The sequence below is a fragment of the Rhineura floridana genome, chromosome 2 (assembly GCF_030035675.1).
Source record: "Rhineura floridana isolate rRhiFlo1 chromosome 2, rRhiFlo1.hap2, whole genome shotgun sequence".
Classification (NCBI taxonomy): Eukaryota; Metazoa; Chordata; class Lepidosauria; order Squamata; family Rhineuridae; genus Rhineura; species Rhineura floridana.
In genome coordinates, this window is record NC_084481.1 from 217,847,670 (window position 1) to 217,874,306 (window position 26,637).

Here is a 26,637-nt window from a genome sequence, read left to right on the forward strand (position 1 = left end):
TGTAAGTATGTCCATATTCACGAGTGTCCTTAAAGTGAAGGTCCGTATAGCGGGGTATTCCTGTATATAATGGGTCTGATATCTCTTCTAAACTAGCCCTGAAATTACTGCCCCTCAATTGGCATACAAACTCAGTGAAACCATATATTATCAAAAGTGTGGGTTTGGATCCAGACTGACAGTGCAAATCCTATAAGCCTGGGGTGGGCAATTTATAGCACTTGGCCTAATTTCATATGGATGGGGGAGTCTGGAGGAAGAGGGCAGACGGGGAAAACATCAGGTGAGGAAGCAACGTTTATTCAGAAGTAAACTCCACTGAGTTCAATGCGACTTAAACTCAGGTAAGTGTGTATAGGACTATAGCCAGAGCTTGTTCAATTTATTTCCCATGGAAAACACTTAATTTAGGCTGCAATCCCAGCCATGTGTACCTAAATTTAAGTGAATTCAGTGGGGCTACTCTACGGTAAGTGGGATCAGAATTATAGCCTTAGTCTGAATCCAATCCAATAAATTTAGAAGGGGAATTTAGAACGTATCCAAGCATTATGCAAAACAGAAAAACTATTAAGATAGCTCTAGTTTCTCTATATATCAGATCAAATCTGAATCCTGGACTGATTTTATCTGCCTGTCTTATTTCTGCTAAGAAATGCCCCAACCTCTCAAGAGGACAAAATTCCTATGATGCAGCTATCTTGCTGAAGCCACACAGGTCTGGGTCTGATCAGTGCTTGGATGATAAACCTCCTGAGTAACCCATGTTCAAGTTGTTGTTGTCGTTAAGTGCCTTCAAGTCGATTACGACTTATGGCGACCCTATGAATCAGTGACCTCCAAAAGCATCTGTCATGAGCCACCCTGTTCAGATCTTGTAAGTTCAGGTCTGTGGCTTCCTTTACGCAATCAATCCGTCTCTTGTTCGGCCTTTCTCTTTTTCTACCCCCTTCTGTTTTCCCCAGCATTATTGTCTTTTCTAGTGAATCATGTCTTCTCATGATGTGTCCAAAGTATGATAACCTCAGTTTCATCATTTTGGCTAGCCAACACACCTCAACAGAGAGCAAGCCAAGCCATACATAGTAGGGAAGGAAGCTGCAATGTCTTCCTTAGACATCTGAACAAGCCTTGAAGTAGGAAAGGGGTAGACTTTGGTGACACCCAAGCATGCATCTAAGTTTGCGGAATAGAAACTATTTCCTAATTCTTTTTTCATAAGAAAAAATAAAAATGTCTCTAAAGAACTGGAGACCTATAAAACTCTTAGATTAACAGAGGTTGTACTATACTGGAGATTGGCAGATTATATTCATATTGTGCAATTCAGCATCAAGTCAAATATGCCACTGTCCAGTGAAAACTAGGCATTAGGCCAGTGTGTGAACTTCATGTCCAAAATTCCTTTATACTTTTGAGAGTTCTTGCTGAATACCATATATGTTTTGTTATAAATTATCATGATTTCTTTTTGCCAATGCATTCTTCACTGATGCATACCATATTAATATGTTTTCTTCAGCCTATTATGTACTGATCTTTTTAAGGTATATAAAAGGTATTTATAATACTTCTGAACTATCACATTTATTAATGAATCAGCATCACTTTAGTGCTTTCCTAAAATACTTTAATATTCCCTTTCACAATACTTTTTGTCTTTCCCCCCAAAGAGCTAAATTCTCTCTCCTCCTCCTTAATTAACTGTTCCTCTTGAAGACTTGACTTTCCAAATGAACAAACATCTATTCTTTGTCTTGAATAATGTATTTTGCATGTGGCTCTGTATGTCATAGCAACTGAAATCTGAAGCCTCCATGTAGTCTTTAATTTGGTTTTATAGTAAACAAAAATCTGGCCAATATAATTCATAGTAAAAAAAACTAGGGCAGACTGTCTGGTAAACGAATACACAGTATTGCTGAGAACAACAGATGCCTCGAAGGGACTGTCAGACTTGATTGCATTAAAACAGCTGACCTGGGGGTGAGGGAGGCGTACAGAGGGGTGAGGGAAAGGAAGCTTCTATATGCCCATGCAGTAATTCTTTCTAATCTGGCAGAGGTTCGCTGTGATTTTCTTTAATGCCATTAAAAAAAATATCTCTGAATTGGAAAGGCTGAACTTACCTCTGCCCTTTTAAGCATTTCCCATTTATTTAGAATTTTCATTGCATAAATACGCTCTGTGCACTTCATTTTAACAACCGCAACCTAGAATTAAAAAGAAATAAATAAAGTCAATGACATTTTAACATTTTGAATGGATTGCTGGTTGCTGAAACTAAACAGATTTTCTGATGAAGAAAGCATATCACTATATGAATATCAGCTAACATTACACTCTGCTGTAAAATGAACAAATTATTCAATATACTATTGATCATGCATTTTATATTTTAAAAAAGAGTACTAATGAGGGAAATACACATGCAAGCCTGCACATCCTATGGGCGAACAATGGATCATGTGTCTTCAAATATTGATGAACAAAGAAATGGAAAACTTTTATAGGAAGATGTGTGGGGAAATATATATTATTTACTAAGAACACGGCTTAGAAATGTGAATGACCACTTAGAAATGTGAATGATTAAGCAGTACATAAATGCCTTACATAAATAAAATCTGAAATAAAAGAGCAATAGTTGTATACTGTGGGTTGTATATGATTGTGTCCTTCCATTTGTTGAAGAGTCTTTGATTTAGCAGGCGTGCCCACTAAACAGAAGATACAGTTCTGGTTGAAAATTTTTTTTAAAAAAAAATATTTGTAACTGTTCTGTTTTTGTAACTGATTATTATATTGTTGTAATCAGAACTTGGAAAAGTTACTTTTTTGAACTACAGCTCCCATCAGCCTAATCCAGTGGCCATGTTGCCTAGGGATGATGGGAGTTGTAGTTCAAAAAAGTAACTTTTCCAAGCTCTGGTTGTAATCTGCCCTGGGGTCTTACAGTAAAAAGCAGATAAGAAATCTCATAAATATATAATAGGGAGAGTTTTGTTTATTCTCACTTTCCCCCACAACCTTCTACCCTGTTATGGGAAGGTCTTTCGACCTCTGAAGCAGTTTTCAGGGGTGCAGGAGGATGCTATGGCAAGGAGGAACTAGTGAAAATCAACTTCTCCCACTTTTCCATTAGTAGAGGCATCTGCTCAATCAAAAGCCTTTCTTCAAACGGAATGGCACAACTGGATTCAACCTTATGTTTCTAGGCGAAGGGCAGGGAACTGGATCTGGCTGCCAGATCAGATCAGATCAGATCAGTATCTCCATCATCGTCTGTAGGACAGTTGTAAATCACCTGATGCCAAAAAAATATGAAGTGACCCATTTTTGCATGCAGTTTGAAATCAACCCACATGTGCAAAGGCACAGCCCACAAAGCAATGATCAACTGATTATTGGATCTTGTGAAGCCCCGTGAATACATAGCTGTTCCATAAGAGCCAATGATCAGCTGATTGTTGGAGCTTTTGAAGGCAGATGCACAGTGGTTTATACAGGGCTTTATAGCTTGCAAACCTCCCTCTGGCTCAGCTGCATCTTTACCTGTGCCATTCCCGATGTCACATATGACTTCAGGTGTAGGGCAAATGGACATGGCTTGGCCGAAATAGCCTCAGGGCCAAGTGGGGAGGTCTGCCAGACCTAATTAGGCCCACAGGCTGGAGGTTCCACACCGCTGCTCTCACCACTGAGAGCTTTATGCAGAGTAACCATACCAAAAATAAGAACTGAAAGGGACCAAATTAATTGAGATCTGAAAGATATTCATAATGAACTATATGTGGGTATTCAGTAGCAACATTATTTTACTACAAGACTAGTGCAAAAGGTCTGTCCAAGCTTAGGGTGCATACTCTTAATACTGTTTAGCTACCTTATCATACTAACTTCTCTATCAGTGGTTCCCAACTTGCAGGCCATGATCCCCACAGGGGCCGTGAAGTAGTCCAGGGACGGCCACAAACATTACAAAAATGAATTATTTATTATTTTTTTTAAAAAGTCTTCACTTGCTGGATGTTGTCTGCAGCTGCAGACGACACCTCCCCCTTGCTCCAAATGAGAGGGGAGGACTGAAGTGGCAGAATGTCTTTCAGGAGCACCAAGGGCAGGCACCTGCCTATAAAACACATGGCAGATGCCAAAGGAAACTGAGAGCGGAGCTACCAGGAAGAAGAGGGGATTACTATCGCCATTTCCCATCTCCTTGCACTGCCACTGCTGAGGACGACCTTGCTCAGAATGAAAGGGCTTTTTGTGAAGCAAAAAGAAGCAATGATTCAAGGAAAGGCTGCTTTCCTGCTTCCTTCCTGCTAGCCAGCCTACCTGCCTTTCTTGTCTCCTGCTCCACTGCCCCTCCTTTAAAAAATTATTCTTATTTGCAAGGTCTCCCAGATCTTGCCTTTGGCTCAGATGGACCCAAGGAGCAGGGAGAAATCTCAGGACTTGCTCACCCCATGATGCTGGATGTGCCAGCATCCCCCCTTTTCCCACCTACATTGTGCCCCCCAATCTCTCTCTGTCCAAGTTGCTGTGGCAGGTGAAGGCTTCCCCCCTCCCACGTGCCCGAATACATACACACCTGCAGATCCTTGCAGGAGGGGCAGGCGTGTTTGTGTGCACACTGATCTGTCTTTTGCTCCGCTCTCATTCCCAAAGTGCACACTAACCAAGTCATCAGTTCTGATGATCATCCCAAGGCCTAAAAGCATTAAACCCTCTTTAATCTATCCACCTTGTTGTCTGCAGTGCACAATCTGGCAACCCCACCACCACCACCACCACCACCACCACCACCACCACCACCACCACCTCCTCCTCCTCCTCCTCATAGCTCAGCAGGTTGGCTGAGGTTGGGATCCTGGTATTGCAGCCGAAATGTGTTTAATTATTGCAACGAGCTCAAGGTGGTGCACATGGTTCCCCCCCCTTCCATTTTATCCTTACACCAACCCTGTGAGGACGGTCAGAATGAGAGACTGTGACAGGTCCAAGGTCACCCAGTGGGCTTCATGGCTGAGTTGGGATTTGAACTTGGGTCTTAGTCCAACAATGATGTTGGGAAACAGGACTGTACATCTTCAGACTATATGTGTGGGTGCAGAGGGGAGATACCAATTTGACTGGACCCTTACATTAAAAAAAGCAACAACTCCCTGTAAATAGAAGATTAGCACATCAGGGAGTTTCTAATGCAGCTCATGATTCTGGGTTTCTATCCACAGGGAGCTTTTAATGGAAAAGGACATTTGGAGATGTGATTTTGCCATGCACCATCTGAAGGAGTATGCTTCATTTCTACCATTTTACATCTGAACTAAGAACAAAATCATAGTAGAAAACATAAGAAAGACTAAAGAAGAAGGCTCAGTGAATGTAGGATGACTTCAGGAAAAGGCAAGACTGAAAATCAAAAGTGGTAGGAAGTCATAAAGAGGGAAGATAGTCAGGTACAGAGGTAAAAGCACTAACCCCCTTCTCAATCTATCCATCCTTTTGTCTTCACAATCTAGCTTCCTCCCCTACTAACACATTGCTGCTGCTTCATGATGATGATTTTTAAAAAGCTCAGCAGGTTGGCTGAGGCTGGGGTCCACACACTGCAGCTGAAATGTATTTATTTATTTATACTTGCATTTTTATCCCAACTTTCCTCCAAGTTGTTCAAGGTGGTACACATAGTCCCACCCTTTCTATTTTATCCTTACACTAACCCTGTGAAATAAGGTCAGGCTGAGAGTCTCTGTTTGGTCCAAGGTCACCCAGTGGGCTTCATGACTGGGTGGGGATTTGTACCTGGTTCTTAGTCCAACACTGTAACCCCGGGGAGTTTGGAGACAGGACTGTACATCTTCAGACTGTGTGTGGAGGGGAAGGGGATACCAGTTTGATTGGACCTTTGCATTAAGAAAAGAAAGCAACACCTCCCTGTCTGCAGGAAGCTTTTAATGGAAAGGGGTATTTGGAGATGTGATTTTGCCACGCACCATTTTTTCAATTAACAGACACTAAAATTATAATTAGCTTGGGGGTATCACAAAAAAAATTGATCTTACAAAGGGGGTCCCGTACTCGTAAAGGGAATCACTGTTCTATATGCAGTGGCTAAAAGAACTGTAAAGATGATGAGTCTGTCCCCTTCCTTCAGCATATGCAGAATTGGTAAACCATTGCAACTTCCTAGATCCTAGACCAGCAACAAATTTTTAAATGCCCAAGACTTTTCCCCAGCTCCATGTTTGTGTGGAGCATACATGGTATTCAGCACTAATGATTGGAGCACAAACACAGGGAAGTTATCCTATATTAATTCAACTATAAAGTGATCACACACACACACACACACACTCAAAAATGAGCAAAGCAGACAAAAGGATGTGACCCAAGGATTCAAGTTTGACTCTAAGCACAAACCTTGCATGCTCCACATTAAGCATCTTGGTTTCTTTCTAGGATGTCCACCAGCACCATCTTGTGGAACAGCCTCTCCAGAAAAGAATAGTTTTGTTGTTGTTATGTGCCTTCAAGTCGACCATGACTCATGGCGACCCCATGAATCAGTGACCTAACAAGAGCATCTGTCGTGAACCACCCTGTTCAGATCTTGTAAGTTCAGGTCTGTGGCTTCCTTTATGGAATCAATCCTTCTCTTGTTTGGCCTTTGATCTTCCCCAGTAGCTCGGTGAGTACCTTCTGACCTGGGGGTCTCATCCAGCACTATCTCCTGTTGCATTTTGGATACTCTGTTCATAGGGTTTTCTTGGTAAGAGGTATTCAGAGGTGGTTTACCATTGCCTTCCTCTGAGTTTGGATGCATCTTAGCCTGGTGTCTCAGCTTTGACCATTCCGCCTTGGGTGCCCCTGCTAGGAGTCTAGCCTCTTGGTCTAGACTTCTGATGACTTTGCTCTCAGCTTCTTCAACACTCTCAAACCCCCTCACCACGTTAAGATGTGCATCCTAAAGGGGGAGAAGGTCTGGCATTGGCAAGAAGACAGCTTTGGTTGTCATGCTTGATGACCTATGCCAGAAACATTCCCCTGCCCAGTTTCTGGCATAGGTCATCAGGCATGACAACCAAAGCTGTCTCCTTGCCAATGCCAGACCTAAAGCTAGATTGAAATGAGTCCACATGTGACCATGTCTCACTATTTCTCTATTTTATATTCTTTAAACATTTGTTCCTGTTGTGTTGTCATGTTACAGCCAAGTATGGTGTACTGTCTAGCTTGCATCAGTGCATGCAGAGGATTAATAGTGGAATCTTAATTCAATCCTATGGCCAGGCTGTTACACAAATTTCAGCTAAGGAAGCAAGAGGGGAAGCAACAGTAACAAAAAGAGGGGGAAACCCTCAAAAGTGCCAAGTCAGTAAAAAAACCCAGTATATATTCTATAGAGATTGCCCTTGACAAAGGGTGAAAGATTCCACCAACGCTGCCTCCAGAAAATTCTGCAAATTACTTGGGAAGACAGATGGACTAATGTTAACATTTTGGCAGAAGCAAAGACTACCAGTGTTGAAACAATGATCCTTCAACATCAACTTCTCTGGACCAGCCATGTTGTTCAAATGCCTAATCACTGTCTTCCAAAGCAGCTACTTTACTCCCAACTTAAGCATGGAAAACGGAACATCGGTGGACAGTAAAAGAGGTTTAAAGATGTTCTTAAAGCAAATCTAAAAAAAAGTAACATGAACATCGACAACTGGGAAGTCTTGGCCCATGAATGCCCCAAATGGAGGTCGGCTATTATCAAAGGTGCTGTGGACTTTGAAGAAGCATGAATACAGGGTGAACGGGACAAACGAGCTAAGTGGAAGGCATGTCAAACAAATCCTCATCACAACCATCTTCCATCTGGAAGCCTATGTCCTCACTGTGGGAGGCTGTGTGGATCCAGAATTGGCCTCCACAGTCACTTACAGACCCACTGTTAAACACCTTATCTTGGAAGACAATCTTACTCGGCCACGGGTGATCGCCAATGAATGAATGAATGTACCCGAAACGCGTTGGGCATTTATTAAAAACATTCCTGTTTCCACTACTGGTTTTTTTTACTGGTTTGACACTTTGAGGGTTTTCCCCTATACAAATTCCAACCCCAAAAGTTTGGGAGTTGTCCCCAGACAACTCACACACTTTGTTAGGTGACATTATCTACCTGGATAAGGAGGAAATCCATTATATTAAGATTTTTGCTTAAAAACCATCTAAGGAACAGGGGATAATACCCCTCCTCTCTCACACACATATACCACCCTTTGCTTCTTCTGGAAGGAAGGGCAGGATATACATTTAATACATAAATAGTAATAGAATCATTCAATCAGAAGGGGCTTATAAGGTCATCATGTCCAACCCCCTGCTCAATGCAGGAATCCAAATTAAAGCATACATGACAGGTGGCTGTCTAGCTGCCTCTTGAACGCCTCTTGAATGTTGGAGAGCTCACCACCTTCCTAGGGAATTGGTTCCACTGTTGTACCACTCTAACAGTTAGGAAGTTTTTCCTATGGTTTCTTTTTCCTATGTGTAGAACTTTGCACTTACCCTGTTAAATTTCATTCTATTGTTTTCAGCCCAATGCTCCAGCCTATCAAGATCCCTTTGAATTTTGTTCTTCTTCCAAGGTAATAGCTATCCCTCCCAATTTTGTATCATCTGCAAATTTGTTAAGCATTCCCTGCACCTCCTCATCCAAGTCATTAATAAAAATGTTAAAGAGCACTGGGCCCAGGATTGAGCCATCAGTACCCTGCTCATTACCTCCCCCCACTTTGAGAAGGAACCCTCGATAAGCACTCTTTGAGTACAATTCTGGAGCCAACTGTGGATCCACTTGATAGTTGTCTCATCCAGCCCACATTTAGCTAGCTTGCTAATCAGAATATCACGGAGCACTTTATCAAAAGCATTGCTGAAGTAGAGATACATTATGTCCACAGCATTCCCACAGTCTACAAGGGAGGTTACCTGATAAAAACCGAGACAAGATAGTCTGGCAAGATTTGTTCTTAATAAATCCATGTTGGCTTCTAGTAATCACTGCATTGTTTTCAAGGTGTTTACTGATTAACCGCTTTATAGTCTGCTCCAGAATTTTCCCAGGGATCGATGACAGGCTGACTGGTCTGGAGTTCCCAGGTTCCTCCTTTTTGCCCTTTTTGAAGATAGGGACAACATTAGCCCTCCTACAGCACTTCACTCATCCTCCACATTTTCGCAAATATAATAGACAGTGGTTCCGAGAGTTCTTCAGCAAGTTCCTTCAATACTCTAGGATGCAGTTCATCAGGTCCTGGAGATTTGAACTCATTCAAAGTGATTAGGTATTCCTTGACCATTTGTCTAACAATCTCAAGCTGCAATCCTGCCCCTTCAATTTCATGTTTCCCAGGAAGGTCATAGACACTCTTTTGGGAGAAGACTGAGCCAAAGTAGGAATTGAGCACTTCTGCCTTTTGTCATATGTTATCATTTAGCCATCCTTGTTGAGTAGCTTATACCACCATTTATTTTCTCTGTCTTTTACTAGATATACCACACAAGAATAATATATCTCACAAGAAGCTTAAGATATAAAATTTACAGAGGGGAAACAGAAGAAAGGGAAGGAGATGGAAATGAAGAATATGCATTTATTTCAGTAACACATTCTTAGACTTAGTTATTGCAAAGGGCTGGAATAATGGGATTAGGTATTGCAACTAAGAGGTTAAAACAAAACAGCAATTGATAGATGCCCCTATGCTTGCTTCAGCAACAACAATAAGTATAGCACTACATCTTCTATGGCCACTGTCTAGTTCAGCCACTCATTTTGTTTTGATTACATGAGGCATTTTCATTGGCATCTCATCCATTGTTTTTCACATATTCAAGTCATGAAAATTTTAACCTGACAACCAAGCTGCTGCCTGTACTCTGAATCAAATTCACTGTCTAGACTAAAATGTGCAAACTACAGATACTCAGTGCCCTCACTTGCCTACAAAGGATATAAGAGCTTTTTGGGGGAGATGAAGGTCACATTATTCTGCTCTTTGTTCTATGGGGTAAAAATATCAGACTTAAAGTCATCTTTTTTATACTCCTATCCTTTTTGTGTGACACAATGGACTTGCCAATACAAAGTGGGTGTGAATGGGGTTATGACTTCACCTACATCACCAAGCATGTCCAGCAGCACATAATCCAAAACCCAAATCCTCTGCACAGCAGAAAACAATGTTTAGAAATAATGGGACCAATCCCAAATACAAGGTGTAAACTGACCACTCCTGCTTTAACACAAAGATCAGGCTGCATCGTTTAACGTGGTCTAGCAAGGAGAGGGGAGAAGGCTTTGTTACAACAAACTTTTGAGTCATGAAACACTCAACAAATTTATCATGGCATAAACCAGGGGTGGAGAACTTCTAGCCCGTGGGCCAAAAGCTGCCCACCAGGTCTCTCTATCTGGCCTGAGGAACTCTCCCCAGGCCACACCCTCTCCCTCCTGGCCACACTCCTCACTGGCCTTGCTTTGTAATGTACCCTTGAATTCTGATAAAGTCTCTTGCTTGCCTGACAGAGAGGGGTGTGAGCATGTGCGCAGAAACTAGCCTACTGTACAAAGGTAAGATTAACATTCATTGCTCTGTCTACTTTTTTGTCTGGCCCTGTCCACCACTTTCATGTGGCCCTCAAAAGGTTACCCAGAAGAGAGTGTGGCCCTGGGGATGAAAAAGGTTCCCCATCCTGGCATAACAATAAACTGAAAATTCGCTACAGTGTCCTATTTATATAAGATATCCTTCTGAAAGATTTCTTGTGGATGAGGGGTGATTACAGTTTATAACATTAGCAACTGAAAAAGTCAATATGGACACATTAAGCTTTTCATAAAATGCATAGTAATTTTCAGCCTTTTCAAACAAGCTTATTTAATTAACAATGCTAGATAATATATACTAACACTTGCTTAGTCTAAAACTGGTGTCTGTGTTTTCATGTACATGATTTACTGTTCTACTACATTTATTTATTATTAAATTTATATTCAAAAGGAGTCCAGACTTCAGAATACATCTAACTTGTATGCGCTATGTTCCGGCGGGGGGATCTTTAAAATACTTCTCAAGCTGAAGAAATTTCTAACAAACTAAAACTGTTTAAGATTCCATAGATTATAGATGTTAAAACAGCTTTCCAGATTAAAGTACACAAAGTAAGCCCATCTTCCTGTGTTTGTAGACAGAACTTAAGTCCAGGGTGTTACTACACAGAATCTCTTCAAATCAAGGGGAGGGATGGGTTAGAGGGCTGTTTGTCCCCTGGGCTAGGGAAGATACATTAAAATTGTCTATTCTGCTATGAAAAGTAACAAACAACAATGACATACACCCAATTTATTAATGGAAACAAGAAAACACCCATTTTTTAAAAAGAGTAGAACAGAACATTTTTCACCATTCCTATTTCCTTACATGGGAAGTTACTGAGAGAAAACACAAGGAGAAAAAGAATATAATCTGTTGCAGCTACTACCTGGCAAATGAACATATATGCCGTAAACAGGCTAGAAGCTAGTTAAGCTCCAAAATAGGATACAGGGATTCCTTCATATCAGAACGGCCAGCAGTATCAGGTGCAAAAAACTGATCACGTACTTCGATCTTCAACAGTTAAAGAAGCAGGGCAGCTCATTGATGGGCTCCTGTTTAAATGCATATCAGGCAAATCCTCTCTTTCCACGATACATTCTACCATACAGCACTGTAGAAATAGACTATGTGATTGTACGCAGAACTAAAATAAATCTGATAGCATGCATAACCATGATCTCCTCGTAATTTTTTCTCCTTTTTCTACTTCTCTCATCCAAAACCAACAAACTATCACACACTTCCCCTTCTACAGAGGACTCAGTGGGGTCTATTCTAAAAACACTATTCTACAACCCTAAGGTTTAAGTGAACACATGTGCATGGGGCAAACAGAGACCACTTTCTTATTGACCAATCAGAGGTAAAAGCTGCACATCACTACCTGCATCTGTTCCTAAACATGTAGCGGGCATGCACCTGGGAGCTGCACCTAATCAGGGCTTTCAAGAGCCCCACATATTTACAAGATATGCATCTGTCCTTTCCACTTTACATGTTTGATGTGGACAACACCAAAGTAACATCAATGTCACCATAGCAAACATGATTGCTGGGGTAGGATAACATACATACTATGTAATCACACCATATTAAGTATCAACGTTCCACAATCCAGAGTGCAATTTCTAAAAATGCTACAGTGCAGTATGCAATGGTTTTTATTAAGCAAAGGCTGGGCTTCCAGTTGGAAGACTACGTTAACATTTTATCTCATAAAATACAATATGATGGTCTGGATTAACACAAGATAGTAATAGCTTATTCAAAACAATACCACTGCAGCAGGTTAGATGTTCTGTTCTAAATTTGAAAAATCCTGTACAAGAAGGAGATCAAAAATAGTATTTCTAGAATACTAATGCATAGTAGGGCAGGACCTCTGAAAAGTAAAAGGATCCCTCCTCCAGGCCATTAGAAGTAATAGTCCTGGAGGATTGGAAATTTATATTTATAAAAAAAGATCTGATTTGTTGGGAACCAAGACCATACAGTAAACGAAGTCTGTTAACCAAAGACTGGGCTTCAAATACAGGATCTAGGGCTAGAAATATCTGCTATACCGTCCTGTTCACACTGGGCTCCTTAAAGAGGTGAGAGACTCCCCAGCAGAAACATGAATGAAGGCAGAGCACAAGGGCAAAATCTAGAATCAGTCCAAAGTCAGAGCTCAAAGTCTACCTCAAAACCAAGGGAGCCAGGCAAGAATCAGGGTCAGAAGTCGAGCAGTCTGTAAGCAATGCAGGTAAGAGGCAAGGCAAGAGACAGGTCCAGCATCCTCAGGTAATGTTTAGACAGGACAGGTACAGAGCTGGTGTATAGGCATTGTCTCAGAAGCCCTTCCAGCCTAGCACTGGGTTTTTTATGCTGGAGCTGCTGAACCACACCCCAATTCTCAGCTGAGTGCCATTGATCATCTGCAGCCATGTGGCTGTAGCCAGGATCTGCTGATAAATCCATAGAACAACCTGAACTTTTTCACTATGCAACATCTCCTGAGATCCAACACAATTAGATAAGTGCTGTGTCTTTAAAGGCAGAAGTACTGTCTGCTATGAGACAGCCCCTTTACCTAAATACATCTCATAGCATTGTATATGATTGAACAAGCTCTTAAAACATTTATTCCACTCTCATCTATCATTGAAGACTATATTTCTTTGGACTGAACAGGTTTATATCTTCATTATCCAAAAATTCTCCATTACGTCCCTTTAGCATCGTTTGCTACTGTCTTTGGATGTGATATCCAAATTCATGCCCCACATTTTCCACACAATTACACCATCAATAAAAGCTGATATTTTTTCTGTGTCTATGAATTCAGTTTACCAGCCATTATAGACATTGTGCCTCATGCTGGCCTAGCCAGTATTCCTACATATTATGGGTTGTCTTCAATGATGCCCTTCCTTCACCCTATGCCACCTTACATGCCAGCCCTCAACTCTCTAGAGCAGAGTTTTGGGGCTGCAGGGCTAATCAGTGTAAATTGCCTCCCCTTTTCTTCTGTTATTAGAGGCATCCACTGGATTAAAGGCCATCCACAAACTGTAGGGCACAACTGGATTCAGCCCCACATGTATGAACTGTTTATCCCTAGGCTAGGACAACTATTGTTGTTTTTGTTATGTGCCTTCAAGTCAATTACGACTTATGGTGACCCTATGAATCAGCAATTTGTTCTAACACCCAATTATTTGTCCTTTTCGCAGTCCATGGTATCCGCAAAGCTCTACTCCGACACCACATTTCAAATGATTTTTCTCTTATTTGCTTTTTTCACTGTACAACTTTCACATCCATATATAGAGATCGGAAATACCATGGTCTGAATGATCCTGATTTTAGTGTTCAGTGATATATCTTTGCATTTGAGGACCTTTTCTAGTTCTCTCATAGCTGCCCTCCCTAGTCCTAGCCTTCTTCTGATTTTTTGACTATTGTCTCCATTTTGGTTAATGACTGTCTCAAGATATTCATAATCCTTGACAAGTTCAATGTCCTCGTTGTCAACATTAAAGTTACATAAATCTTCTGTTGTCATTACTTTCGTCTTCCTGACGTTCAGCTGTAGTCTTGGTTTTGGGCTTTCCTCTTAAACTTTTATCAGTATTCGTTTCAAATCATTACCGGTTTCTGCTAAAAGTATGGTATCATCTGCATATCTTAAATGATTGATATTTCTCCCTCCAATTTTTACACCTCCTTCAGAGTAATTACAAATTCTAAAAGGGTGGATGTATTAGTTTACTTTAGCAAATAAAATAAAGAATCATGAAGAACCTTAAAACCAAGTCATTTAACTGTGTCATAAGCTTTTATGAACTAGAGTCCACTTGGTCCAATGAACAACGAGCAAGTAAAAAGAAACAGTTTGAAAATAAAGTATGCAGTTCATTTACTAACAGCCTACAATAGACAACAATCTACAATAGATTTCTAAAATCGAGCTCCAAAGGCATCTTACCTCACCAAATGCACCTCTCCCAATTACTTTTATGATTTCAAAGTCATCTCGATGAAGCTGCATTTCCTTCACCAGCTGAGTAAATGGTTTTGCTGTTGAAAAGAAGAGAAAATCACAAATTAAAAGTCTATGTATTATCCCACCCTTGCAAATAAGTACACAGAAGTTACTAGCATGGCATCCCACACTTACCTATATGAGTTACCAATGGCATGTTATCCCCAGGAAAACAGGACATCCATTCTCTTCCTATTTATAAAAGTTCCACACCTGATCATCATATTACCCAATAGAAGTAACCAGCCAAGCAGCTCTTTACAAACTAACATTAGCCACTTTCAAACTACCATTTTTGTTTGGTATCTTACGCTGGAAACAGCAACAGGAGGCTGCAGGGCCAAAACCAGCCCTCTGAAGAATATCGCTTCCCCATCCCACCCCTAGTGGCCAACAGCATGTATTCCGCAAGTGGTCACCACCAAACAGTTTGCTATTAGTTCATGGGGAGTACAGGGAAGGGCAAACCTGACTTCGGCTATGGGGCGGTATACAAATGCAATAAATAAATAAATAAATAAATAAAAATACTATCTTCTTTTACAAAGACAAGTCAGTATCCAGAAAAATAGCCTTAAAGCACTATGTTAATCACATGAAGGAGATTTTTTAGGGCATTTCAGTTTGTCCCTACGGGAAAGGACGTGAGCCTATTCCTATTACAAACATGTAATGTATATTTCAGAGTGCAGTTTCACTCCCCCTACAAAGACACAAAAATAAAGAGCTAACTCAAGTCTCAAAAGTAAGGCAATTAACTACTCCTGGGTGTAACAGAAGTCAGCAGCTTACTCAACAGGCCTAGCATTGTCTGTGTGCCCTGTCAAAGTCCTTAAGACAAAAGCAATCACACCACTGCTAATGACAATTGAACTTTTGCACTAAGTACAGCCCACCGTTTCTACAACAATGGCATCTGCCAAGAATTTTGCAATACAGACAATTAAAAAATAACAGGTGGATGTTAGGACCCAGCAATTGCTGCCACCTGGGAATATTCCTCTCCCTGGCCTAATAGCCTAGAGAGAAATTCTCTCCTAAAGAATGACAGTGAAGTTGAAAACAATATTATACAAATAATACGTTCTCTCTTTCCAATAATCTCTTATTCTTATAACACACTTTTTTTAAAAAAAATCCAACCAAGGAAATAGGGGGCAAAAGCAAAACAGTGGATATACCTCTCCCTGCTTCAAAATCAGGGTGAACATAGCAAGATGGTTCACCCATCACATTAAACCATAGATGATTATGATTACCACCACCACCATCATTTATCACCTTCCTTCACCCATAGGTCCCAGGGCAGGTTACAACAATTTTAAAATACAGCATTAAAATAATTAAAAACAACCTAAAATCACAAAATAGGATGGGTCCTAAAAATATATATGTCTCAGGTGTAAAAGGCAGGGTAAAGAGGTGCGTCTTCAGCATTCATCTAAAACTGTACAATGAAGTTGCCAGATGCACCTTGGTGGGCAGGGAGCTCTATAACTTAGGGACCACCACAGAGACTGCCTCTCCTGAACCACCACCACCTGAATTTCTGAGGATGGTGGAACTATCAAAAAAGCCCCCTCCGCTGATCTCAACACCTCAGAGGGTCTGTAGGGAAGGAGGCAATCTTTCAGATACAAGTCATTGCGGGCTTTAAACACTAGTGTGAGCACCATGAATTGGGCAACCAATGCAGCTGTTTTAAAACAGGGATATATGAGATCTAAAGGCAACCCCAGCCAGTAATCTGGTTGCTGCATTTTGGACCAGTTGAAGTTTCCAAGTTGTACCCAAGGGCAGCCCCACATAGAGTGGACTGTACTAATCTGATCTGGATTAAGCGATGGTTTCAAGCAAATGAGCAGTGTACTAGTGGCTACTGTTTATGGTTTGTATTAAGAGAAACAAACTATGAGCCTCGGTATGAACAACACAAAAAGCCACATTTTTTTATCTGTTGCTCCTGACAGCACAGCCAGGAGTAGGGTACAAGTGAAGTGGGAGTTTTGAACAACATGCACAAGCACACTTCTCATTTGCATTAAACCATAGCTTTGCGTTAACTATTAACATGATGTGAGAACCAGGCCTGTGTATCTCTATCACTTCTGAGATGATTTTGGAGTAAAGGCTTACTTCATAAAAATAAAATTTAAAAACCTTGACTTTGTGTTTAGCTTTTGGGATATGTATGTGTAAAACTTCAGAATTTAGCTACCATTGGAATGCAAAAGGTTTTTTTTACAGTTAGTGTTACTGTTTTGCAATCTAATGATTTTTTATTTTAACCATTTTTATCCCACTTTATTTTATCAAAGATCATTCAAAGGCACTAGTGAACAAAATGCTGAAACAGCCAAACATAAAAAGCACAATGAAAAACAAAAACACTGAAGCAGAACAGTACCCCTCTCACACATACAATTAATACTTATACTTTACTATTATTTGACCACCTAACTGGTCAACTCCTTTTGCCTGGTCAAATACCTAAAACTGTGCTTAACTACAAATCATAATCCAAAATCATGGCTTAATACTGGTTTGAACTAACCACAGTTAGAATAATTCCCTGATAGAAAGCCTGCTGTGGCTCATGGCTTAGCAGTACAGCTGAAGCACATCACTCTGACTTGGTTCGCAGTTAGAAAAATGACTTTTCCTAAAATGATTTTGAGTGCATTCTTAACAATCTAGGACAACACACACCCCTTTCAGCCCAAAACAATTAGTATAAAGGGATGGTCTTCAGACTTACATTTAGAATGGAGGAAAAACTCATGCCTCTCAACATGATTACAACACAATTTCAAAAGGTCAGGTCTTCTTGTGAACCAGAAGAGTGCTACTGAAATCAATTTAATTGCACAGATAAATATGCAGTGCACAATCACTTCCTCTTGCATTAAATATAGCCAGGAACAGCATATTCTCACACAATGTATGACCTATCTTGAGGCTCACACAATAAACGTGGTGTTTGCATCTACCCACACATAGAATTGCTGCATGTAGACTGAACCCCAAATATTCAGTTATCCTAACAAAGAATGGGCTTCCCAGGTAACTTTTTAAACAAGTTTTCCAGCCAGGCTACAGCTACATGCAAGACCTGAGGAACTAGCGTGGGAACATTAAGATTTTCGTTGTGAAAACTATGCTGTAAGAGAAGACTCTGGAGGCCGATAAGAATGCTGAACAGATACGGAGGCAGTGGAATTAATTAATACTGGGAAGAACACCTAACGTTTCAAGAGAGTTCAGGGGAAAGTATGTTCTCCTTTAAAAACCAAAGAACAAAATGCTGCTTTATGCTTTGATTTCTACTATTACTCCTTCAGGATACTTGAAATCATTTGTCAAGCCTCTTATTTACATCATATAGTGAGCTTTCTTTTTTTTAAGGATGTGAAACAGCAACTCACACGATGCAACATTAAATAATTGGGTAGGTCCTAATGGGCCAGCTACCTCTCCAGCAAATCATGCTTACACATCATATTTCAGTGGATGAAGTAATATGGCTGGTTGTAAGAGCTGAGTGTTGAATGACTGTGTTTTGGAGGAGGGGAGGTGTAGATTAGATTTTGTGTACTGTGAATGATTTTTGTGACTTTATTATGATGTGTGTTTCTTACTGTAATGCAATTTTTATAATATCTACTGTATTTATGTTACATTTTGTTGTTGCATCTTCATTTATTTTGATATTTTGTATATGATTTGCTTTTGTGGTTCTTAGTTGTTTAGTGTATGTACATTGTTCAAAGATAACATTTAATTATGTTATATAAAACGTGTAATTAATAATAACAGAAATAGCAGTATTGGTCACTTTTGAATGTAGATTTGTACTGTTTTTAAATATTGATTCTATTTGACAAGGTATGTAAATCACTTAGAGATTTCTGTTGAAATATAAGCAGTATATAAATTAAATAATTAATAAATAAAATAAATATTTGTTTTATTACATTGTAGTTAATAATCTCCACATCTACACATTTCACAGACCCATGAGCCTAAATGTCCCCAAATCCAACTGTACCTTCTTGCATATGCAGTATCTTCGACACAGTAACTGTACAAAAGAACACAGAAAGAGCCTGCACATCATGCCAATTGCCCAACTAGTCCAGCATCCTGTTCTCACAGTGGCCAACCAGATGCTTACGTGAAATGTGCAAGCAGGACCTGAGCACAAGAGCACTGTTACCCCCTGTTGTTTCCAGCAACTGTTATTCAGAAGCAGAACTGCCTCTAATTATCCTAGTCTAAATCTATACATGCAGAAGAGTGAGATGGTAGGCTCCTGAAATTGTAGTACTATATCACTTCAAAGCACAAGATGGAGGCATCATTTTTAATGCATCACAACACAAAAGACTCCCTTCAAGTATTATTATTAAATTTACATCCCACCCTTCCTCCCAGCAGGAGCCCAGAGTGGCAAACAAAACACTAAAACTCTCTAAATGTAAATGTACTGCCTTCAAGACAATTCTGACTTATGGCAACCCTATGAATACAGTTTTCATGAGGCTGAGAGGCAGTGACTGGCCCAAGGTCACCCAGTGAGCTTCAAGGCTATGTGGGGATTCGAACCCTGGTCTCCCAGGTCGTAGTCCAATACCTTAACCACTACACCACACTGGCTCCTAAAACATCTTAAAAACAGACATTAAAATACATTAAAACAAAACATCTTTAAAAACATTTTTAAAAGCTTTAAAAACATCTTAAAAAGCAATTCTGACACACACAGACTAGGATAAGGTCTCAACTTAAAAGGCTTGGTAGTTTCAAGGAAGGTCTTCAGTAGGCACCGAAAAGATTACAGAGATGGCACCTGTCTAATATTTAAGAGGAGTGAATTCCAAAGGATAGGTGCCACAGCACTAAAGATACACTTCCTATGTTGTGCGGAACAGACCTCCTGATAAGATGGTATTTGCAAGAGGTCCTCACCTGCAGAGTGTAGTGATCAACTGAGTATATAAGAGGTACAATGATCTTTCAGATATCCTGGTCCCAAGCTGGCTAGGACTTTGTACACCAAAACTAGAACCTTGAACTTAGCCCGGTAGCTAATGAGCAGCCAGTGCAATTCTTTCAGCAGCAGGGTGACATGCTAGTGATACCCTGCCCAGAGAGCAATTGTGCAGCTGCATTTTGCACCAGCTGCAGCTTCTGGATCAACCTCGAGGCAGCCCCATATAGAGTGCTTTACAGTAATCCATCCTGGAGATTACAAGTGCATGGACAACAGTGGTCGGGCTATCCCAGTTCAGAAACAGCCGTAGCTGTCTCACCAGCCAAAGCTGGTAAAAGGCACTCCTAGCCACTGAGGTCACCTGGGCCTCTAGCGACAAAGACGGATCCAGGAGCACCCCAAGGCTATGGACCTGCTCTTTCAGAGGGAGTACGACCCCGTCCAAAGCAGGCTACTGACCAATTATCCGAACTCGGGAACCACCAACCCACAGTGCCTCCGTCTTGCTAGGATTCAAACTCAGTTTATTGCCCTCATCCAGCCCACCACCAAGTCCAGGCAGAGGTCCAGGGCTTGCATGGCCTCTCCCAATTCAGATGTTACCAAGAAATAGAGCTGGATGTCATCAGCATACTGCTGACACCTCGCCCCGAGTCTCCTGATGACCACTCCCAAGGGCTTCATATAGATGTTAAACAGCACGGGAGACAAGATGGTACCCTGCGGCACCCCACTGCACAACTGCCAGGGGGCTGAAAGACAATCACCCAATGCTATTCTCTGAAAACAACCCTGGAGGTAGGATTGGAACCACAGTAAAACAGTGCCTCCAAAACCCGGCTCAGAAGGATACCATATCAAAAGCCACTGAGAGATCAAGTAAGAATAACAGGGTCACACTCCTCCATCCTTCTTCTGATAAAGGTCATCCATCAGGGACTCAGCCCTATAACCAGGCCTGAATCCAGATTGGAATGGGTCAAGATAATCCGTTTCATCCACGAGAACTTGCAAGTGCTGCACCACAACCCTCTCAATCACCTTCCCTAAGAAGGGGGTATTTGTGACCGGGCGATAGTTGTCACACACCAATGGATCCAGGGTGGGCTTCTTCAGGAGCAGTCAGATCACCGCCTCTTTCAGGGAGGCTGGAGCCACCCCCTCCCGCAAAGACGTGTTGACCACACCCTGGATAAACTTGGTCAAACCCTCTCAGCAAGCTTTAATAAGCCAAGAAGGGCAAGGGTTGAGAGGACACATTGCTGGCCGCATTATCGCAAGCACCTTGTCCACATCATCGGGCCGCATCAACTAAAACCATTCCCAAGAAGTTGCAGCAGACGTTGCACTGGACACTTCACTGGAGCCTATAGTATATGTGGATGAGGCATCAAGATTGCTATGGAGGCAAGCAACTTCACCCTCAAAGTGCCTTGCAAACAATTCACAGTGAGCCTCCAAAGGGTCTAAAACTCCATTTCCTGGAGTTGATATCAACAGACCCCTGATAATATGGAAAACCTCCACTGGACGGCTACTTGAGGATGCGATGGAGGCAGAGAACTGGGCCTTCTTCACCACCCTAACCGCCACACAGTAGATAAAAGATCAAAGTTTTTCAAACTGTTCCGAACTTGATCTGTCTTCCAAATCATACCATTTCTGTTAACTTTGGCACTGTGGTAATATACCACACTTCATTGAATCATTTGTGCTCAGTCAGAATCATGCAAACTCAACATTTAGCTATTATTAAAATCTAAATGTTGATGTTCCAATTGCACATCATTTTTAAGGTAACCCAAAAGAATTTGTAGGGGACTCATTAGCATATAAAAGAGATATTTACTTTTTATTTTTGCTGTTTTAGAAAGAGTGAAATGAGAGCACACTACAGAATGTATGCTATGAGGAAGTATTACGGAAGCTAAATCAGAACAAATGGCCTTTACCTTTCATCCGAGTCTCCGGATAAAAAAAATTCTCTTCATGACAATGTGAAAACTGAACCAGGATTTCCTGGCTCTCTCATTACATCAGTGTTTACCAGTTACGTCCAAGCAACAAACATGCCTACCTTCAACAAACTTCATACTTAAAGCAATACTTCAACAGTAATTGAAAATAAAGTGAGAGATAAGCAACAGAGGACAATATGAACTGTCCATCTGTAATTATAGATACTGCTTAACAACCACTGAATGTCTTCAGTGTAAACCACAGACACGTCCAGTATGTTCAGTTCTCTCTTAGTTGTTTACAGGAAGCTGTGCTATACCAGATAAGGCTAACTGGACAACTATGCTACTACTGTCTATTCTGACTCGCAGAAGTAACTCTGGTTTCTCCTGTCATCTGTTACCTGATCCTTTGAACTGGAGATGCTAGGGGCTGCATGCAGAAGGGCCACGTTTCAAACAAGATGCTCTACCACTGAGCTTTGCACTCTCTCTAATGGGTAACTTTTTAAAACTCACATATCTAAGGAGAAAAATACTTATATTGTGACATCAGAGCTGCCAAACCCTTAAATTAGTTGCATTTTGTAGATATTAGAGGTGTTCCATAATCTGAAAATATGCCTACTGTGTCGTAATTTGCCACAATCTATTTTAGATACCTATCTGACAAGCTGTACATTGATACACATACACTACTAGTAGTTTTCAAAATTGTAGGACAGGCAGCTCTCCCTATGGAGGCACAGAGAGCCACCAAGAAAGGCTTAAGCTCCTATGTATGTCAAAACACAAATCCTTATGTTGATTTACATGCTAGGGTGCAGCAGGACACTCATGTATTTTTAAAAGCTTTCAGTTTAGTTCTTTAAAGCATGTTGTGAGCCTGTATATTTCTTCACTTTTCATGACAAGAGAAAACACTGAAAACTGAACCCTCAGTTGTCTCTAGGCAGGGCTACCTATCACTGTTTGCTTTCTGTGGTGAGTTTCCCACAGGGCTGTGGAGTCAGGGAAGCAATTTTGGGTGGAGTCAGAGTAGGTAGAAATGTACCGACTCCGACTTCAAAATAAATTTTGATTGACAAATTGTTTAAAATATAAATTCAAAATGTCAAAGAAGCTTCCCATGAAGTCAGCTGTAGTTGAGCATTTCACCATAACTAAGGATGGAAAACATTTGTGTCAGTGTATGACACAGGACCCAGATGAAGACAAATGCTGTGATGCCAAGATCAGCGCATATTCAGGCAGCGATAAAAATGCTCCTATGAGAGCTTCCAATTTAAAAAGACATTTACAGCCCTTTCCAGGGCTGTGGAGTTGGAAGCAATTTTGGGTGGAGTCGGAGTCGGACAGTAGAAAAATAGAGGAGTCGGAGTCTAAGCTTTGGCGTACCGAGTCCACAGCCCTGGTTTCCCATCCCTGCAGTTGCATCCTTTAATAAAACCTGCAGTGTGAGTCCTAGCCACCATATAACCAGCTCCCCAGATCAGGTCATTGATGCAGACTGTGAAACTCACTACACAATAGCCCTGGACCACACAGGACGGCAGGGTGGGAAACCTTTCTCTAAAGACTTTGGCGCTGACATTATATGCAGCCCAGGATTTATTTAAAAAATGAATAATATGAAATAAATATTAAGACATCTGGCATTCCTTCTGGACTGAACTGATAAGAAATCTTACATTTTTATATTTTTGTGAAATAAAAATTTAAATGAAAAACAAATTTAAGAATGATTTTTTATAAAGGAAAAAATGAACTAAAAATTGCTAAACACATTTTCTATTATAGTCAATAATACATTACCACTATGCTATGCAGTAAATATAACAGTGATTTTCTGAACAGATACTTTACATTTATAATTCAGTAACATCTGAAAGTAGAAGTAAACATGATTTGAGAAAATTCATCCTTAATGGAGAAGTTTTCTTAAGAATGCCTGTCAAAAGTTAAAGCAGTTTTAAGTTGTGTTTACTGCTGGGACACTGTCTAAAGATTTATACAGAACATATTGCCACCTAAAGATAACTCCCAAAGTTTATGATTAGTGAACACACAGGTGTGGCACACCTTTCTGTTCATTCTACTTCCTCTTAATAAATGGCAATATACAACCTGCCATCTTCAACTCTGTCCCACACCCTGTTTTATTTCCTTAGAGATGGAGCTCTAACTGAAAGGTCAGTGAAAGTCAAACCTTTGCCTTAGGCAAAAATCCATGAAAACACGGGAGAGTTTCTCACTGCTGCTATTAGCTATAATAGTTGCAGTGAGGAAAACTATCCAAAGACTACAACTGAGGACCTTTAAATTTGCAAACAATGTTGGCAAAACAAAAACAAAGAGACTTTTTGTTTGTTTGTTTTGCAAACTGCAAGTTCTGCAAATGATAGTGTCTCTTCCAAAGAGTGCCTGTTTGTCCACCATTCTCTGGCTTTTCATGCTGGCCTATCCTTCAGAAGAATTTGCACACAATTATTGTAGAAGCCAAGAGACATAGTACAAAATACTCCACTAGAAGCAGCAGGTACAAAATGGGCTTGAGACAAGACTCTCAGAAAGCTCAACAAAAAATTCCCCCTATTCCAGTGTTGGCATTCTTTGATGATGCAGCAGATAAAATATTGCGTAACAGTCTAGTGCAGTTGTTCCAAGACCTCCCTCCCCCAGACCACGTGAAAATTGCTGAGGGTCTTGACAGACCACTAAGTGATTTTTCTACCTGTTGTACCCTTTATGATTTCATAAATTCAAAGAGTTTGTTATGTGCCTTCAAGTCAATTATGACTTATGGTGACCCTGTGAATCAGCAACCTCCAATAGCATCTGTCATGGACCACCCTGTTCAGATCTCGTAAGTTCAGGTCTGTGGCTTCCTTTGTGGAATCAATCCATCTCTTGTTGGCCTTCCTCTTTTTCTACTCCCTTCTGTTTTTCCAAGCTTTATTGTCTTTTCTAGTGAATCATGTCTTCTCATGATGTGTCCAAAGTATGATAACCTCAGTTTCATCATTTTAGCTTCTAGTGACAGTTTTGGTTTAATTTGTTCTAACACCCAATTCTTTGTCTTTTTTGCAGTCCATGATATGCACAAAGCTCTCTTCCAACACCACATTTCAAATGAGTTGATTTTTCTCTTACCCGCTTTTTTCACTGTCCAACTTTCACATCCATACATAGAGACAGGGAATACCATGGTCTGAATGATCCTGACTTTAGTGTTCAGTGATACATCTTTGCATTTGAGGCCCTTTTCTAATTCTCTCATAGCAGCCCTCCCCAGTCCTAGCCTTCTTCTGATTAATTAAAAAGTAGCAATAAAAATACAATTAAAAATCAGTATGAATATTTAAATGCAATGGATGTGCCATCCCCATCTCCAACAAATCCAGACATGCCATGGACCACCTAAATGAGGCTTGCAGACCACTGTTTGGGAACTCGTGGTCTTTGTCTTATCAGTGGTGATAGAGACTGCATTGGAAAAATAAATATTTCATGCTATAGGAATGGTATTCCAGAATATAGTGTATTGCCCTTTCACACATACACACACACACCAAAAACCATTACACACTACAGCTGATGGACAAGGGTCTTAGCTAAACAAAACATTTGATTCCCATTCCTGGCTTTTGCCAACAAAAGTAGGGAGAGGGTGAAACTACCATTGACACAAACCTTGTCTTGGAGAGACACTATCTGTTATAAATCGAACTGTACCTTTTTTAACACAACGCTGGAACTCATAACATCAACACAGATGCATGTTGTAAGAAATGTTTATTGAATAAGTTACTCCGTACACTCGAGGGTGTTCTTGGTTCTTATTTATTGTGGGAATGCAATAAAAATATAAATAATAATGTGGAGCCAAACAAACCTTTTTAATGGGCCCATAATGTACATATCTACTCCACTAGCTGATCTCCTCCTGATGAACAAAATTGTCTTAAAAAAAATGAAAGTAGTGATGGCAACTCCAACACATTTCACCACTCACAATCTTTAATGGCTACAGCAGCCATCTGCAAGATTTACTAAATTATCAAGTGATGAAGCAAGCTTAGAAACGCAGCTGCAGTTGTTGCTCATGCATGTTCATGCAGAAGAAAGGAAAGACAGAGAGACTAAGGACCTGATGAGGTGCGCCTGGCGCCAACACTGTTATCGTTTGGGCTCCAGGTCAAGACTTTCCTCTTCTCCCAGGCATTTTAGCATGTGTTTTTAAATTGCTTTTTAAACATGTGTTTTTAAATTTGTATATTTGTTTTTAATGTTTTAATTGTTGTAAACTGTCCAGAGAGTTTCGGCTATGGGGCAGTATACAAATGCAATAAATAAATGAATAAATAAAGGTCCAGTGCAGATATGCTGTTCAGGGTTTGAAGTGATTTGCAAACCCCAGTTAAGAGGGAATCATGGTTAGCACTGGCACAGAATGTTAACAATAAACAATGGTTAAGAAGAAAAAGAGAAGGAACGCTCCTAATCTCTTAACCATGGGGAAGAAATCAAGAATATTGTGTTTTCACTAGTTCTTTGAATGGGTAGCGAAGGGGATTGTTCCATAATATACCTCTTGTGGGAATCTTGCCAAAATTCAAATATTTTCAGGAAACAATGTATGATTTTTCTATTTCAGCAGTTTAATAGCTACGATTAAGCCAGCAAAATGATGTGAGTTCACAAGTTCTAGATTCAGTTGGATTTTGATTGGATTTCAATGGGATATAATTACATGTTTAATCTATTTTAAAATTACAATCAGAGAGGGAGAACCAATAATTTCCTTTTCTTCTCTTTTCTGCAATGCCTTCTCTACACACAATCAGAAGGAAGAAAGGGCATGCAGGTATCATTTGCTCGCACGCACACACACAGTTCTGCACCAGTGTCTTTTAGAGCATCCCAAAGACTAACACTTGGTCTTAGCACACTCAATCCATCCCAGAAAAAGACACTAAGGAACTGGAACACAGC

General features: G+C 40.5%; 1 protein-coding gene across 5 annotated transcripts in view; it reads right to left on the reverse strand.

Moving 5' to 3' along the window:
* CDC42BPB (CDC42 binding protein kinase beta) overlaps nt 1-26,637 on the reverse strand; it is a 161,515-nt gene that overhangs the window by 103,022 nt on the left and 31,856 nt on the right. For all 5 annotated transcript variants that reach the window (XR_009760777.1, XM_061612226.1, XM_061612225.1 and 2 more), the window contains exons 2-3: nt 14,635-14,726; nt 2,130-2,213 (exon numbers count right to left, since the gene is read on the reverse strand). Coding sequence is in view for 4 of the 5 variants with exons in the window: in XM_061612226.1 (XP_061468210.1) it covers nt 2,130-2,213; nt 14,635-14,726 (176 nt within the window). In the remaining variant the exon portion in view is untranslated. The remainder of the gene's footprint in view (nt 1-2,129; nt 2,214-14,634; nt 14,727-26,637) is intronic.